Source organism: Myotis brandtii, unplaced genomic scaffold, assembly GCF_000412655.1.
Source record: "Myotis brandtii unplaced genomic scaffold, ASM41265v1 scaffold28, whole genome shotgun sequence".
Taxonomy (NCBI): domain Eukaryota; kingdom Metazoa; phylum Chordata; class Mammalia; order Chiroptera; family Vespertilionidae; genus Myotis; species Myotis brandtii.
The window spans coordinates 2,869,769-2,886,641 of record NW_005360676.1 but is presented as its reverse complement, the minus strand read 5'-3'; the positions used below and the strand labels follow the sequence as shown (position 1 = coordinate 2,886,641).

Below are 16,873 nucleotides of genomic sequence, written 5' to 3'. Positions count from 1 at the left end.
AGATGCAGATGTGCCCTGTGCTGAACCACAGCTCACATACATTAGATTAGCCCCTATTTTTAGCACGTTTTAGTTTCTATTTCTAAATTACCTCTGAGGCTTCTGAGCATTTTCAACCTGTACTTCTGCAAGTATTTATTGATTAAGGAAAGAACATGAACTTTATACCATCTGGTGTGGAGGTGTCTAGGTTATTTTAAAAGTTATTTAAAGGATCCAAATCACTTAGAAGATCTATCTCACTTCAGATATTTATAGAAAAGGTACTTTACTTTTAATTTTCTTAATAACAAATTTATGCACAGTATGCTCTGATTACTAAATTTTTAGAAAATGTATTTTGTGAAAAGTATGCTTTAAAAATTTGCATTGCCCATTTTGTATTTATATGAATTGGTCTGAATGTAATTAGTTATTCACTTATATTACCAATGGAAATATTAGCATGGTAATATTATATGGATCATGAAAAATCTAAATTCCTCTGCTGTAATGTTAATTTATTCTATCACTTTAATTATGATATTACTAAGAGTAATAGCTACAACTTTTCTCCCAAAATATATGATCAGCCAGATACTCACCAAGGTGAATATATATAGTCTCTCACTTTATTTTCATAAAACCTATGAAGAAGGATTCTTATCTGTCAATTGAAACACAAAGAGGTTAACTAAGTAACCCAAGGAAATTTACTTATGTCATCTTAAAACAAGTCAAAGAAACTATCAGTACAAAATCTGAAACAAGGTCTCAGAAAAGGTAGACATACAAATATCGAATATTACATGATTTCAGATTTTTTTATTAAACTTTGCTAAAACTATGAATCAGAATTCTAGAGATAGGTAAGATGATTTAAATTTTTCAGGACTAAAATTTGTGGATTTGGTGTCATAGTGAATTGTATGTGTGTGCATGTGTATGTACTCATTTTTAAGACAAGTTCCCTATTATGATTTTTAAAATTAAGAGGAATGAGTAAAATATTGATATTTATAGAATCATTAGTGTGCTTGTTTGAGTCTTAGAACACTACCAAGTATGAAGCGAATCCTATTAGGCAACGGCCACAATATGCAATTACTATTGCCTTCCTAAGCACATTCCTACCTGAGCTTACTAACTTGTACACACGCATCTGGAAGGGTGTTTGTACCTTATTAGGAGATGACATCATCTTTTTTATCACTAAAAATTGATCAGGTGCATTATTAAATTAAAATCCATTATTAATTTATTTATTATTTTTTAGTTGGAACTGGGCTGTTTGAAATTAATACATGTATGCACATTTTTTATATTAATAAACTGAGATAATTGTGAAGTTAAACCAGTTACAGTAAAACACTGACTACTTACAGATTGTCATTTACTATGTTTAAACTATGAAAAAGAAAAAATAATCAAAGAATCATCATCATCTCAAGAAACTGCCAGTCTAAGAAAAGAGGAAGGCGGACTTTCTTGAATAGTCAGATAGTAAAAGTTTTAGGCTTTGCAGGCCCTACATTCTCTTTCACTACTCAACTCGGCCATACAACTCTAAGGAAGCCACAAACAAGAAATGAATGTGGCTGGTTCCAATAACACTGCATTTGCAAAAATAAATGGGAGGCTCGATTTGGTCCATGGACCATAGTTTGCCAGCTCCTAATCTGAGTTTTGATACAAGCAGAAACAGTGGGAAAGTTAACATATATATCAATAATTATATGACATTAATAAATGTCTTATAATTGCACTAATAAATAAATATAATTATAAATAAATACATTAAGATGTGCAAAAGAAACACTTCTCAGTGTTTTAACATTTTGATGTACTGTAACTTTGACTTTCAATATCTCTATAATGAGAATAATTTCTTGGCATATTCTTTAAAATACAAATTATCAAACTGGAAATAAATGTCATATAGCCATTTCTGTTTAGTAGTATTCCATTTTAGTGATAACCAAATTGTCACATAGTAGCACAAAAATTAAAACATCATAAATGCTTCAGCTGGGCCTATGAACCAGGGTGTCATGGTTCAATTGCCAGTCAGGGCACATGCATGGGTTGTGGGCTCAATCCCCAGTGGGGGGCATGCAGGAGGCAGCTAATCTATGATTCACTCTCATCATTGATGATTGTATCTCTCCTCCCTCTCTGAAATAATTCCCCTGGCATAAGAAAAAAAATTTTTTTTTTAAATTAAAAAACAAAACATCATTAATACTTCAAAGAAAATATATGGAACATTGCCTACTTCTTTGAAAAAAATATATTGGAATTTTATTTGGAATTACTTTTCTACCTTCTCTAGCATTATATTTTATTTTCTTCTCCTTATTTGATATAAAATAGAGTAGATACATGTCAAGGAATTAAAGTTCAAAATAGCCAGATTTTGGACAAAAGCCTAAACTTGCTGGTCCATTACTAAGCTTTTCCCACAGTTCTCTCGAAATAACTAGAAATGCTACTCATAAAATATACTTAAAGGTGAATGCGTTGAAGCAATAAATAATTCTGTGTTAAATTCTGCCATCAGTTTATGTGGTTTCCCACAATAAAGTGCAATTTTATTAGGCAGTTTACTCGTGTTTTTTTCTGGATCATTTTTTACTATGAATATGTGAAAATTTTTAAATAATCTTGAACGTTTTGATATCCAGAAAGTGAATGTATTATATATAGCTTGCTTATTTTTAACATAGCAATAGTTCTGCTAATATATAGAGATGCATTTTTTAAATCTGAAAATGTAAATTTAAGTTGAAAGCCTTCCATAAGTGATTAAAGTCACGTATGCATAACATTTTCAATAGGCTTTGATAAATAATTCCACTGGCATAAGAAATCAGTGGGTCAAATGAGAAAGACATTGTTCTCCAGCTGAAATATGTAGGCTCTATGCAAAACATGTATTTGAGGGGCTATTTAAAATGTCTTCTGAATATAAAATTTGCCGGAATTTCGGAGGAGATATATATTTAAATGGGCTTACATATTTTTGCATTTCTATATTAATTGCATAAGCAAGTGTATTAGTTCATATGTCCTTACTGAATCAGCATTTTAAGTAAAATAAAAATAACTATTTAATACAGCTCTGTATGTCTTAATTCCATAAAATGCTATTTAATTTGAAGGGCATTGTGGAAAAAATTAATTGTATGCATTGAGGGATTTATAATTTTGAAAAGCAAAGCAGACACCTGTCTAAATACATAGTGTCTTTATGCTGTATTGAGGGAGTGGGATCTCTTCCTTATCTTGGGCTTTCTTGTTTGCTTTTCAGTTGCTGCGAATGTGGCTGTGGACGGGCTTCTTCCCTGTGCGCTGTTGCCCATCCAAGCCTAATATGGTTAGTGTTCCCTCCCACTTTCACTCCTATGTGATGTCCCACCTACATGTATGATCGTCAGCATTCCTTTTTTTTTCCCATTTGTCTACATTTTAATAGTTAGTATGCCAGTTACACTTTAATAGAAGAATAGAATGAAATTGATTCCCGGGGGGGAATCTTAAGTGATTCCACAGTAAATAATTTCAAATAAATTGTACCTATAGCCTTCATCCTTATGTCAAGCATTTATACTTATCTTCCAAGGCTTTTACTGTGGAACTTATTTCACCCAAGAAGTTGTAAAGGTGTAGCATCTTTTTTACATTTAACATCTCACTGCTTTTGTTGATCCATGAAGATTAAAATCATATCATACATGGAAGTAGCATGCGACTTCTGTCAAGGTGAAATCATCTTTGTCTCCCAGAACCGTGGAAAGACCATGACATAACTGGGATCTTCTATTTTCATAATTGCCGCGGATTCATGTGGCATTGGAGAACAGATCGCATGGAATTTTAAATGGTTTACTTCATATGTTTAAGCTTGAATTAGTTCAGATATTAGAAGTTATTTTCTTAATTTGATACTAATGAGGTAAAAAATATGCACATTTTAAGGATTACTGTCCAAATGGAATGTCCTCAATTTGCAAATCCTAAATATATATCTGGGTTATAGCTGTAAACTGTAGGCTAGAAAGTAAGACCAGAGAACTCTATTCACAGATATAGAAGGACTCCTACCCAGTCGTGAACAACCTTTAAAAAGTGAACTACCCCAGCCCAACCTGCATCGCTCAGTGATTGAGCACAGAACTATAAGCCAGGAGGTCTTAGTTCATTTCCAGGTCAGGGCACATGTCCTGGTTGCAGGCTTGATCCCCACTATGGGGCGTGCAGAAGGCAGCCAATGAAAGATTCTCTCTCATCATTGATGTTTCTATCTCTCTATCTTCCTCTCCATTCTTCTCTGAAATCAATAGAAATATATTTTAAACAAGTGAAATACTCCAGATAATTTCTTTCCAGATTAGAGTTCAAATCTCTATGCTAATCTATTGTTATTTGAAGTCAAAAATCTGCCAAGAGCAGCTGTTCTAAAGTGCATTTTAGAGAATTATAGGGTTGCCTTGTGGCATTTTAAATTGTTACTTGTATTCTGTAGGTGTAAATTAATATTTATTGTTTGAAAAACCTGTAGTAGGAATGAGTGTGCACACATGTGTTGATGTGAGAAGTGGAGCAATGGATACCAATAATCTGAGAACAAGAGACAGTCAACAAACACATTGATAAAATGTAGAAATGTTTTTCTCAACATTTTGAATTTTTTCTATTTGAAAAAAAAATGAAGTTGATATGAAACTACAGATTTGTTTCAAATTATTTAATTTACTTAGGAAAATACTTATATGTTCATGCGATTTCAATGGTAAATCATAAACCCCTGAAATTTGGCAATGGCTAAAGTATAACATAAATGGCTTTACACTGTGATTTTTTTTCCTCTGTGAAAATCTCATTGAGTCTGGAGAATAGTGTTATAATAGATAAATCATCACCAAAGCAGAATAGACAGAATTTATATCTTGGGGGGAAATTGACATCCAGACTTACCTTGAACAAAACCTTAAAGATATCTTAATGAGAATATGAACATTTATGAAGCCATGATTTAGAAAGTATTGGCAAAGACTAACTTTAGCTGGATTTCAAATGCTTGATTTTTTAAAAAAAATAGTATCATTTTCTACTGTGTTATTGATTTCAGGGAGTTTATAAAGAGGAAAGGGAGGAAGGCAGAACTCTGCCTTCACAAAGAACACACCGGGAAACCTAAGACCAAATCATTTTCCTAATATCTTTTTTCAAATAATGTTAGTAATTGTATAGGCAGTGAGCCTGTGTGTGTGTGTGTGTGTGTGTGTGTGTGTGTGTGTGTGTGTGTGTGTATGTGAGAGAGACGAGAGAGAGAGAGAGAGAGAGAGAGAGAGAGATTGCATCAAAAAAAAAGTGGGAGGGGGAGAAATGTTTTATCCATAAATGTGCTTAGGTACCCAGTAAAATGCTAGCAGTATTTTTGGAAAAATATATGGAAGTTATAATTTTTAATGCATTTTAATAAAGCAAAACAAACTAAAGCAAAAGAAAAGTTTAATTGAGATTATATAAATTAGACAGTAAGAAAGTTATCCAAAATTATTACCAGGGAAAAATGGAAGCAAAAAATGCTTTTATTGCTGTGCTTTATAACTTAAAGTCACTATGAGGTTTTAGTTAAAGATACTTTGCTTAATCTGAAGGCTTTAATCTGATGCCTTTGGGTAGAAAACAACCTTAGAAAGTGGAAATTAAGGCTGAGAAGAATAATTTTTCTTGTAGAGTCAGCAAAATACTGAGGAGTCGACCTTACATCTTGTCACCTAATTTTATATGTGAAATCATAGCAGCATTTGTCAATTAACACATAAATAATCCCCAAGGATCATTCTATCATTGTCATTTGTGAGTAGATATATTTACATTTAAAAAGCAGAGATTGTTAGATATTTTGAATTTTTGGAATCTTTTGTCTTTTCTTTTTTGAAAGACTATTCATGAATATTTGTTTGGTTAGTTTGACCTTAATATAATGCAATGCATATACTACATGAAAATTGCCTATGGTAAATATACTGGCTTTTAGAAGTACCTTGATGTGCCTTGTGGAAATTTCAGGGTCTGAAAAGCATAATTTTACAACCATTGATATGGATCTTTGGTTGTTCAATGCAGCTTTACTCCGTTATTTTTCAAATGTATGATGTGCCATTTATAAGATGAAACTGGTAATTATATGATGCCACCTTTGATCTCAAATTACTTTTCATTATTCTGGTTTCCCACTTTGTTGTGCAATCTGTACAAATTCACATAATGGTGATATTTCAAATATTTTCCTGCTTTGACTGAAATCTACCCAGTGATGAAAAATATTTTTATAATATTTCTGAATGAAACACATATGCCAAGATTTTTGGCACCCTATCTTTAAAACTGCCTACATTTTAGCAGAGGTATTTTTTTTTAGTCATCTTTGACTTTATGCCATCACAACTGACTTGATACTAAACATTGTTTCAATATTTAAAAAATCTATATTTATAAACATTCAGTGTTGAATTCATTGTTTTGTTTTGTGGTGTTTTTTTTTAGTCCTCACCTGAGGATATTTTTCCATTGACTTTTAGAGAGAGTGGAAGAGAGAGGGAAAGACAGAGAGAAATATTGATGTGACAGAAACACATAAATTGTTTGCCTCCTGCACGAGCCCAACCAGGGCCCGGGTAGAAGCCTTCATCTGAGGTACATGCCCTTGGACGGAATCAAAACTGGGAACCTTTGGTCCACAGGCCGACGCTCTATTCACTGAGCCAAACCGACTAGGGCTTGAATTCATTGTTTTTAATGTAAATAAGATTTTAGTGTGTGTAATTTCAAATATAACATTATAAATAACATAATTTATCTTTTGATATTCATTTGTGTTTATGATTATAGAATGAAATATATATTTATAGCATAATTATTATAAGTTATTCTGAAATATGCCATGGTCCCAAAGTAGTTTTATCTTTAATTAATTTTTTATTTTTTTCCATCACCATTTATCCCCTCTCTGCCCTCTTCCACCCCACAATCACCACAATGTTGTCCATGTCCATGAGTTTTCTCTCACTTTTTTTCTTTTTTGCTCAATATGTTCACCATCCCACCTGAGCCATCTGCCTGTTTTCCATCTATGAGTCTGTCTCTGTTTTGCTTGGAAGTTCAGTTTGTTCATTAAATTCACATAGTGAAATCATATGGTACTTGACTTTCTCTGACTGGCTTATTTCACTCTACATAATGTTCTCCAGGTCCATCCATGCTGTTGCAAAGAGTAAATGTTTTTCCTTCTTACAGCAGAGTAGTCTTCCATTGTGTCAGACTAGTTTCTTCGTTTATAAGTTTTTATGTTTTCCAGTGTTTTCATATCACTTACTACTTCTGAGAAACTTAAGTGGCGAAGGAAGTAGAGTTTGCTATTCTAAAAGTAAAAATAATACATTCTTAATTTGTTTATTTAACTTGTTTGTGATTTTAGACAATCACTATTTTTTTTAGAATTTTAAAAATATCTTTAATCAGAGACACAGAGATAAACTGTATCTTCTCTTATAATTCAGAGATTACAAACATAAACAAATTTTACTGACAAAAAAGTATCCTGAATACATTGAAACATTAATCATATTTCTTCCTCTATATTAACTGAACTTATCTTGAAATTTGAAGTAAGCCAATTTTTTTTTATTTTCACATACACTTAACACAGATTATTTCCTTTATTTTCATAAAATTTCTGCTGAAGAGTGATGTGGAAGGACTATTTTATTTTATAAAATTAAGAAAAAGGCATAAAGAATGAAGTCATCCCTTTGTAATGATTCTAGACCCTATTTAAAGTGCTCATAGCAGGCAGATGTGAGGTTAACCTATTATATATAGAATATATTAAATTTCAATTGAAGGTTTGCTGTGCAAATTGCTCCAAAATTATTTTTCTAGGGAATCTCAGACAATAAGAGATATTAAGTGGACCTACTGTATTTAAGATATCCAATAGTCACATTATGCAATAATTTAAAAATTAATAGAAATTGTCTACTCTAGTATTAGGACAAAATTACTGAAAACAGGGGGATTCAGTCCACAGATATCATACTTTATCAATGTGTCTTTATATTAAATTTCTAAGTCAACTGAATTCTAACTCAATATTTAGAAGTCTATGATTCATCTTTGAATTTATTGAAGTATTTAAAATTGTTCAAGTCTTCCTATTATTGCTAATTCTAAAAGGATTTGAATAGTTCACTAATGAACAATTGAAAAATTAGTATGTACTGCACTATTTTGGAAGGCGTTATTTCTAATGTGTTTTTTTCTTTGTCTTTTAGGATATAGAAATAAAAATGACATTTAAGAAATAAGATAAGAAATGAGTTAGCTTCTCACATTGTCATTCATCATTGAGTAGTGTCCTTGATAGAATCTATGATGGGAACCTAGTAATCTGTGTCCTCATTTATGCGGTATAATTACTACTGCAATCCCACAATCAAGAAATTTATGTTTCAACATGAGTACATTTTCTTTGATATATATATTAGAGACTTTTTAGTAAACAATAATAGATCAGTTGCATTTTTTGTAACTTACATCTGTAAGGAACTCAGAATCCTAGCACTTGTGTATACAAATGAGAACTATATGAACGGGGGTCTTAAGATCCTGCTAGTAAGGCAGCCTAAATATCAGATGTCCAATTTTACTGCATTTTCACTGACATTCTTATTAAAGAATGTGGTCCTGTAAAACAAAACAATCTATTTCCAGTATTTATTAGGTATATTAATAAGCTAATGTTTATATGCTTCTTTATTTTATGAGGCTGAGTTAGCTGAGTTTTAATTAAAACTACCTTGGTTCAGTTGGAGAGAATCTTGAAGCGAAAAAAGTTAAACTATTTCCCAAAAAGTTGTAACTTCTTGTTTTCAAGATTCCAGCAATAAATTCTTACATACAACATTGTGCAGTGGTTGAAGTCATTATGTCAGAACAAGGGAGGGTACATATATTGAGAATTGTGTTTTTTAAAAGAGGCTAAGATTACAAGCAGCTTTTATTTTCCATAAACAAAATATATGTGATCTAATGTTTACTGCAATGTGTTGCCTTTTGAATATTTTTTGTATTAAAGTATAAGGAAAGTATTCCTTAATAAATCTGGAAAATAGAGGAGCAATACATAGCTGATGGTCCATTTCTGATCTAAGAAATGGTTATGTTCACTCTTTTAAAAAAAATCAAAATGCAAAACCCCTCCTCCCACTGTTCCAACCCTCCCCACCTTATTTAGAATTAAGGTGAAAGAGTGTATATCCAGTTTTTATTTTTGTAGGCTAGGAATGGGAACATATGATTCTGTGGAAGCTGTAATTGAGCAAGAATCTACACTCTTCTCAGGCTATTCCATTCACTCATCTCTCCTCATGGGCCATAAGGCTGACATTTAGTAAATCACTAATTCTGTGTATCATTTTGTGCTCTGGTCCGCTTGGCATTTATACTTCAAATTTATTATCAAATCTTTAATTTGCATCTAAGAACTAAATTACTCATTAGCATATTCATCTCTACATAAATATTATTATTTACTATATAGTGGACATTTCAAATATCCAAATTTGGGATGTTATGGCCGGGGCCTAGATTTTAAGATCAGCATTAATATCATCAAGGATGTGGTATTCAAATTCTTAGGACAGGTGTGAGAGAAAGTAGATTGATTTCTAAATTACCTATAAAGGCATTGCTATATTTATATATTAAGCATCTCTCTAGCACTTCTTAGTAAATATTAATAAATATTAATTATACCTACCTTTTTATATGATTTCTCACACTCATCTCTACTACTAAAAATAAAACAACATTGTTTTCTAGAAGAAAAGTATAAATGACTAGAAGATGATTTCTCTACTTACAACACTACAGATATTTTTAGTACAATGATATGAAGCTTATTAAAATTGTGTTGGAAGCAAAATGAAGAAACTGTTTTCCTTTTTAAAAAATGGTTCTAGAATGTAGGAGGCGTGATTTATGCACAGAATGGCTTGTTTATTGATGGTCTGTCTGATGGTTTAAAATTATACATCTGGATCAGGAATAGAAGATGATACTGAATGAACAGGCTTCCCTCAATGCCTTGTTAGTGAGTCTGATCCACTCCGTGAGTGCCAGTCTTTGCCAGCTGCACTTTTGCTTGTTGATTTTGCTGCAGCTTGTTTAAATGATGCTGTGGGGGGAGGTTCCAAAACTTAATTTATATGTTAATGTGACATGCAGCCATATATGTTATAGAGCTCCAGAGATGTCCATAGTCAAAAATAACTCTATTGCCCTCCTGAATCTCACCCCAGGTATTAAAATGTCAACTTCTCCTTATCAAGGTATTCCCAAATCACTTTTTTGATGAGATCCAAAGTTTTATTTTCATTTTTATATGAGGAATGTGCATGTGATTTAAATATATATAAGGCTTATTTAATGACAAAAACTATTTGAGGAAACAAGTTTGAAAGCTTAATTTTTTTTTGAAGGCAGGAAAGTTGAAGATGAAATGGATGTTTGTTTTCTTTTTTATTAAATTTATTGGGGTGCCCTTGGTCAATAAGATTATCTAGGTTTCAAGTGCACAAATCTATGATTCATCTGTATATTGCATTGTGTGCTTACCACCCAAAGTCAAATCTTCTGTCACCATATACTTGATCTCCTTTACCCTTTTGTACCCCAAACCCTCTTCCTTCTAGTAATTACCATACTGTTGACTATGCCTATGAGTTTTTGCTTGTTTTTCTTATTTGTTCATTTGTTGCTTTCAGTTTTATATCCCACCTATGGGTGATATGATTCTTAACTTTTTCTTTCACTTAGCATGTTAGTCTCAAGATCCATCCATGTTGTCTCAAATGGCAGTATTTCATCTTTTCTTATGGCTGAGTAGTATTTCATTAATTTCAGGAAAATAAATGAAAAAAAAACTATTTTGCAATTGCAACAAAAAGAGTAAAATACTAAGGAATAAACTTAACAAAGGATGTGAAGGACCTATATACTGAAAGCTATAAAGCATTAATAAACAAGATTGAGAAAGACACAATAAAATGAAACTATATTTCATTTTTATGGATTGAAAAAATCAACATCAAAATGTCCATTTTACTAAAAAAAAATATAAAGATTTAATGCAATCAAATCAAACTATCAAAAACCCGACGATATTTTTAAAGAAATAGAAGAAAAAATAATCAGATATTTGTTTTCTAATGTAAACTGCAGGAACTTGTATACTTTTTAAGACTCTTTAGAACCATCTTTAGAAAAAATATTGTCAATGTTATTTAAATAACATAAATCTTAGGATGATTTCACACCATTGTATTTAGAGCATTGGTAAAAATAAAGATATCATTAACTTCACTGTAGAGGCATATACATAAAAATTGAAAGAATAACATCTATGAAACTATGAACAGTATTTTAGAATAATTTAAATGTCAACTTGAGTAGATCAAATATAATTGCAATATAATTTTATTTTTTTCTTCTCTTCATTTCACTGTGGTGAGATATTTCAAGATGTCTGAAGGGTTCTTGAATGATAAATGCACTTAAGTGTTATGAATAAAACTTGAAATGCCACTAGATTCAGATTGTGTATTGTTCCTCACATAAGAACACTATATATGTTAAATATATTACTTTAAGTTTATTCAAATTAACTAGCTGTACTTTACTAATAAATTGGCAGTTCTTTAGGATGATAAAATGAAGATAATTTTTTTTCCAAAAATGGCACAAAGATGTGGTGTCTTATCTATTTTATGTTATATATTTTATTTTTATACCAAAAAATATATAGACTTATAAAACATCCTTGAATGTGTACCAAGAACCAATCCTCATTAGTACATGTCAACTGAACATTTTATTTAGATCACTTAGTAATTTTCAACCAGTTTTGTAATGAAAATATTTTGTCAATCTATTACTTTGGCTATATTTTCTTTATACAAAAATAAATGAAAATTTTGTATTGAATAAACTCAATTTTCTTATGAGAGCTTATAAATAGTAAATTCATAGCCTCGAAACTTCACTAAAATAATTTAAATATTTTCATTTTAGACAGTTATTTTAATATTATATGGTTAATTATATAATTATTTTAATATTGTATAGTTAATTATATAATATCAAATCTATTGAGTTTGAATGCCAATGAATATATCTATAAAATAAATCTATTATAAATAAGAGCATAACTTTCAAAAGAATTCAACCAGAGGTACTAGATGGTATTAATTAAATTGATGGAAATAGACGGGTTGACAGGAGAGAACCCAAGAAGTTCATGCAGAGGACCTACTGGTATAAATGAAGGAACAAAAAACATCAAAAAGTAGTTAGGGATTTCAGTCAATCATGAATGCTTAAAATCTAAGGAAAAGTCATTGGATTTAGATGTGAATATGTAATTAGTGAAACTTTGAAGGATAGATTTTTGTAGGTACTAGAAGCAGTTCAAAGAACTCAAACTAGAGAGTTGATGAGAAAACACACACACACACACACACACACACACACACATAGGAGAGACTAAGATTTGAAGAGTGGAGCTGAGAGAGAGTGCGAGTTGTGGTCAATTTGATACTGATCTGAGGGAATGTGAATGGAAAAGAGCTAGTGCAGCAACTAATGATTCCAAAAGAAGAGAAAAAATCAAATGATAGAGTAAGGAGTTGAGGGTGGGAGACTAATGAATCAGACACATTTTGAGCTGTTCATCCTGAAAAGAGTAGTCAGTGACTTCTGAGCTGGCAAAAGAAAGAAAGAAAGAAGAAAGAAAAAAGAAGAAGGAAGGAAGAAAGGAAGGGGGGAGGGAGGGAGGGAAGGAAGGAAAAGAAAGAGGAATAGAAACATGTCTGCTGTTAGGTGTATGTTGAAGAGAAGTTAAAATATGAGTTGGATAGATTCAGATTTCTCAGTAAAATATGAGAAAGAGTGGGAGTGCTATTGGCTAGAGCAGTGGTCAGCAAACTGCGGCTTGCAAGCCACATGCGGCTCTTTGGCCCCTTCAGTGTGGCTCTTCCACAAAATACCACGTACAGCGCGAATGTACAGTGCGATTGAAACTTCGTGGCTCATGCGCAGAAGTTGGTATTTTGTGGAAGAGCCACACTCAAGGGGCCAAAGAGCCGCATGTGGCTCGTGAGCCGCAGTTTGCCGACCACTGGGCTAGAGTAATGTGACCAAAAGGAGTATTGGTGTTATTTCATACTACTAGTGTGAAAATCAGTTAGGGTTGCAATCATTTCAATTGTGTTTCATGCTTCCGGCTTGATGTGATTCACCCGTTGGAGATGGGGCTAATTGTAGCTTACTCTGTTCCAGGCGGTGTGGTTACAGCAAGGCAAAACAAGACCCAGAAGAGGAAAAGATGCATTTTCATAATGGGCACAGTAAGCAAATTGTAAAAACTCAAAAGTACACAGTGTCAGGCACAGATTATTATTATGGTGTGTTGTTGTTTTTCAGACAAGATTTCTATTAACTGACCAAAATAGTGGTTTAAAAATGTTTTTTGTTACATTTCTGTAAAGCATATAAGCGTAGGACACTGCGGCTGATTCTAGGCAACAGAGAGATAGTTCAATTATTTACAGCATTCTTTGATTATAATCATTAAAATAGAAACCCTTTGATTAATATCTAAGCCAATTCTAAATGTTAGCAATACATTCAATAGAAATCTGTTTTTAAATCGCACCATCAGATTACAAATATGAAAATTCTCAGTATTTTTTTGCAGCATTATAACAGGACTTTCCCTGAGCAGATCCTGTAGCAGCAACCTTGGTTCCAATGACTTGAATAACTCTATATTTTTAAGAAATGCAAAAATCAAGTTTTAACAATGAGCTTTAAGAATTAGTAAATGGTTTGTAATTAATGGTATTTTAATATGTTCCTTTTGTCATTAACATTGCAGAATGAGTTGTTTCATCAAGTAAATGACAAAAAAAGGTTTCTTTTATTTTTGTCACTATTCTAGGACCATAAAAGACAGTCATTAAAGCCATACATCATGCTGTAAAGCATTGAGTCCATTTCCATAATATTGCTATTTAATGTTACTTATCCTCAAAAAACAAACAAACAAAAAACCCTGTGAGGCTGATGTTGGTAGCTTTTAAATAGAATGAAACAGGCTCATGGAACATAGCAGTCTATGCAGTAACACAGGTAGAGTGAGAAGTAGAGCATCTCTTTTTCTTTTGACTTCTCTATAAGTCATATTGGACCAAAGCACCTGAAAATGTATTTTACATTATTTTTTAAACCAAAATTAATCATCTCTGATGATAATTTAAGTGGGATGCAGACTAACAAACCAACAAATAAACCACTGACATTTCATTGTCCCCTTTAGTAAACGAAACTGTCTTTGTTTGTCTCAGAGACTAACTCTGTAAAACATTGGTGTTGAAAGATGTATTTACTCATATACATCGCCCTGTATACACTTCTTGTACATGCCAACTATTCAGATTTCAAAATTATAAAAGTGACATAGCTGAACAAATGATTCCTATAATTCAGGAGAAGCTCTGTTCTTATTGCTCATACACTTACAGGGATTAGGGATTTAAGCCACAGTTGGATGTTAATAACATTTATCATTTCACTCATCCAGCACAAGCACTTGTATCTTAATGCCCATTTATTTTCACAGTTAAACTGCCAGGAGTAAGAACTTATATCGATCCACATACCTATGAGGATCCCAATCAAGCTGTCCATGAATTTGCCAAGGAGATAGAAGCTTCATGCATCACAATTGAAAGAGTTATTGGAGCAGGTATCACAGTGTGTTTAAGTCAGATTTTTTACTTGTGTTTAATGATAAGATTTAACAATAGAATGTAATGTGTCATTGTCCTGATCTAATACAGAATTTTTGTTTGTTTGTTTTTATTTTAAATATGTTTTTATTGACTTTAGAGAGAGAGGAAGAGAGAGGTAGAGAGAGATAGAAACAAGGATGAGAGACAAACATCAACATAGATTGGCTGCCTCCTTCATGCCCCCTGCTGGGCATGTGCCCTGACCAAGAATGGAACTAGAGACCTCTTGGTGAATGGGTGGATGCTCAACCACTGAACGACACTGGCCAGGCTAACACAAAATGTTTTTGATCTTTTGTAACTGACTCACTTTCAAAGTGGTATATAATGAATCATATTTTAATGCTACCTTCTGTGTAGCTCACACTTCAACCAGTAAGTGTCTAGTTTATGAAATAAAAAAATAAACCAGCAATATATTCAAACATAGTGTTTCACCATCTACTGTTTATTTTAATACATATACATATATAATTTGTAATGCTGAAAATATTTACATAATTCAAGCACCCAGTTATTCTATTTATGAACATTTCTTCCTTACAATTGTTTTCTTTTTTTTTCCTAAAAAAAGATTTGTCCTGCTATAATCTTTTCTCCCTTTCTCTTCTCATTAATGGCACTACTAGAATAGAAAACAAAACAAAACAAAACAAAAAATGGAAGAAGGAAATTATTTAAGTCAGTTGCATTTAATTGTGTTGTAACATTTCTATTAAGGGTTTTGTTGGTGAGATGGATGAAGCTAATAACCCCCATAGTATGTTATGATCACTTGTAGATGATTGTTCCCAGTGCACCATTTATTTCTATTAGTGTAGGTAACAAAGTTTGGACTCCTTTGTTAACTCTGTTTCATCTATACCTTGATATTCTGAGTGCTTTATATTATTATTAGATTAAGGATTTCAAATATTTTGTATACTTTTTCTATCTTTGTCACAAGGTGAATTTGGTGAAGTTTGTAGTGGACGTTTGAAACTTCCAGGAAAAAGAGAATTACCTGTGGCGATCAAAACCCTTAAAGTAGGCTACACTGAAAAGCAACGTAGAGATTTCCTGGGTGAAGCAAGTATCATGGGGCAGTTTGATCATCCTAACATCATTCACTTAGAAGGTGTAGTGACCAAAAGTAAGTACAACCACAAATTATGCATGCATGTGTGTACGTATCATTAATATCTGGGTTTCTATTAGCTTATTATTAATTTCAGAGTTGAGCCATAGTCATATTATTAATAATTTCTCTAGTATAAGTAATCATTGTCCTGTATTTTAGTGGATTCAGGTCAAAGCTGATCTTCAATGAATCTGAATTTCTATTTATGTTTTCAATACATATGTATTAACTCATTTACTATTAATTCAGCACCAGAGAAAATGTATCCATAAAAGAAGCAGTAAAGGTACCTTTTTTTTCTCCTGGCTCTTTCACTTTTTATTCTAATGAAATATTAACTTCAAAGTTTTTATTGAGGCATTGAAGTTTAACATTTAATAGAATTATTATAACTATAGGTGCCCTGCTTTTTTCAGAACCTTTTAAGTAGGTTTTACAGCCAGATGTGTTTTTTTATTCAATCTTTTTTCCCATTTGGGGTATTTTAATAGTTCTAGGGAAAGCAACAGTCTCAGAAGATGGTGAAAGTTCCTTAAGACTAATTATTTTGTTAAAGCAAACAGATTTGTACTAAGAAATATTTAGAAATTTCACATCTCTTTTAAATTTGTATGAGTGTCTTGTAAATGTAGTTTTGTGGTGAACTTCCCAATATAAAGATTTCAAATAATTTTTAGTCAGCCAATAAAGTATTTATATGGCACATAACTGAGGCCTTTAAGTTCTTTTAACCTATTTTTTCTTTGCCAATTGTATTCTCATTCCTTTCTTTATCATTCATGCCCTACATATCACTTACTAAATCATCTAAAATTGTGGCAAAGAACATTATTTAGACTTTCTTTCAAGCATT

At 32.0% G+C, this 16,873-nt stretch overlaps 1 protein-coding gene across 6 annotated transcripts in view; it reads left to right on the top strand.

The window, feature by feature from the left end:
• EPHA5 (EPH receptor A5) overlaps positions 1-16,873 on the top strand; it is a 305,704-nt gene that overhangs the window by 240,925 nt on the left and 47,906 nt on the right. For 4 of the 6 annotated variants that reach the window (XM_014541800.1, XM_014541799.1, XM_014541796.1 and 1 more), the window contains 4 exons: positions 3,290-3,355; positions 13,387-13,454; positions 14,729-14,854; positions 15,847-16,032. In XM_014541800.1, coding sequence (XP_014397286.1) covers positions 3,290-3,355; positions 13,387-13,454; positions 14,729-14,854; positions 15,847-16,032 — 446 coding nt within the window. The remainder of the gene's footprint in view (positions 1-3,289; positions 3,356-13,386; positions 13,455-14,728; positions 14,855-15,846; positions 16,033-16,873) is intronic. The other 2 variants (XM_014541798.1, XM_014541797.1) reach the window with 1 other exon arrangement.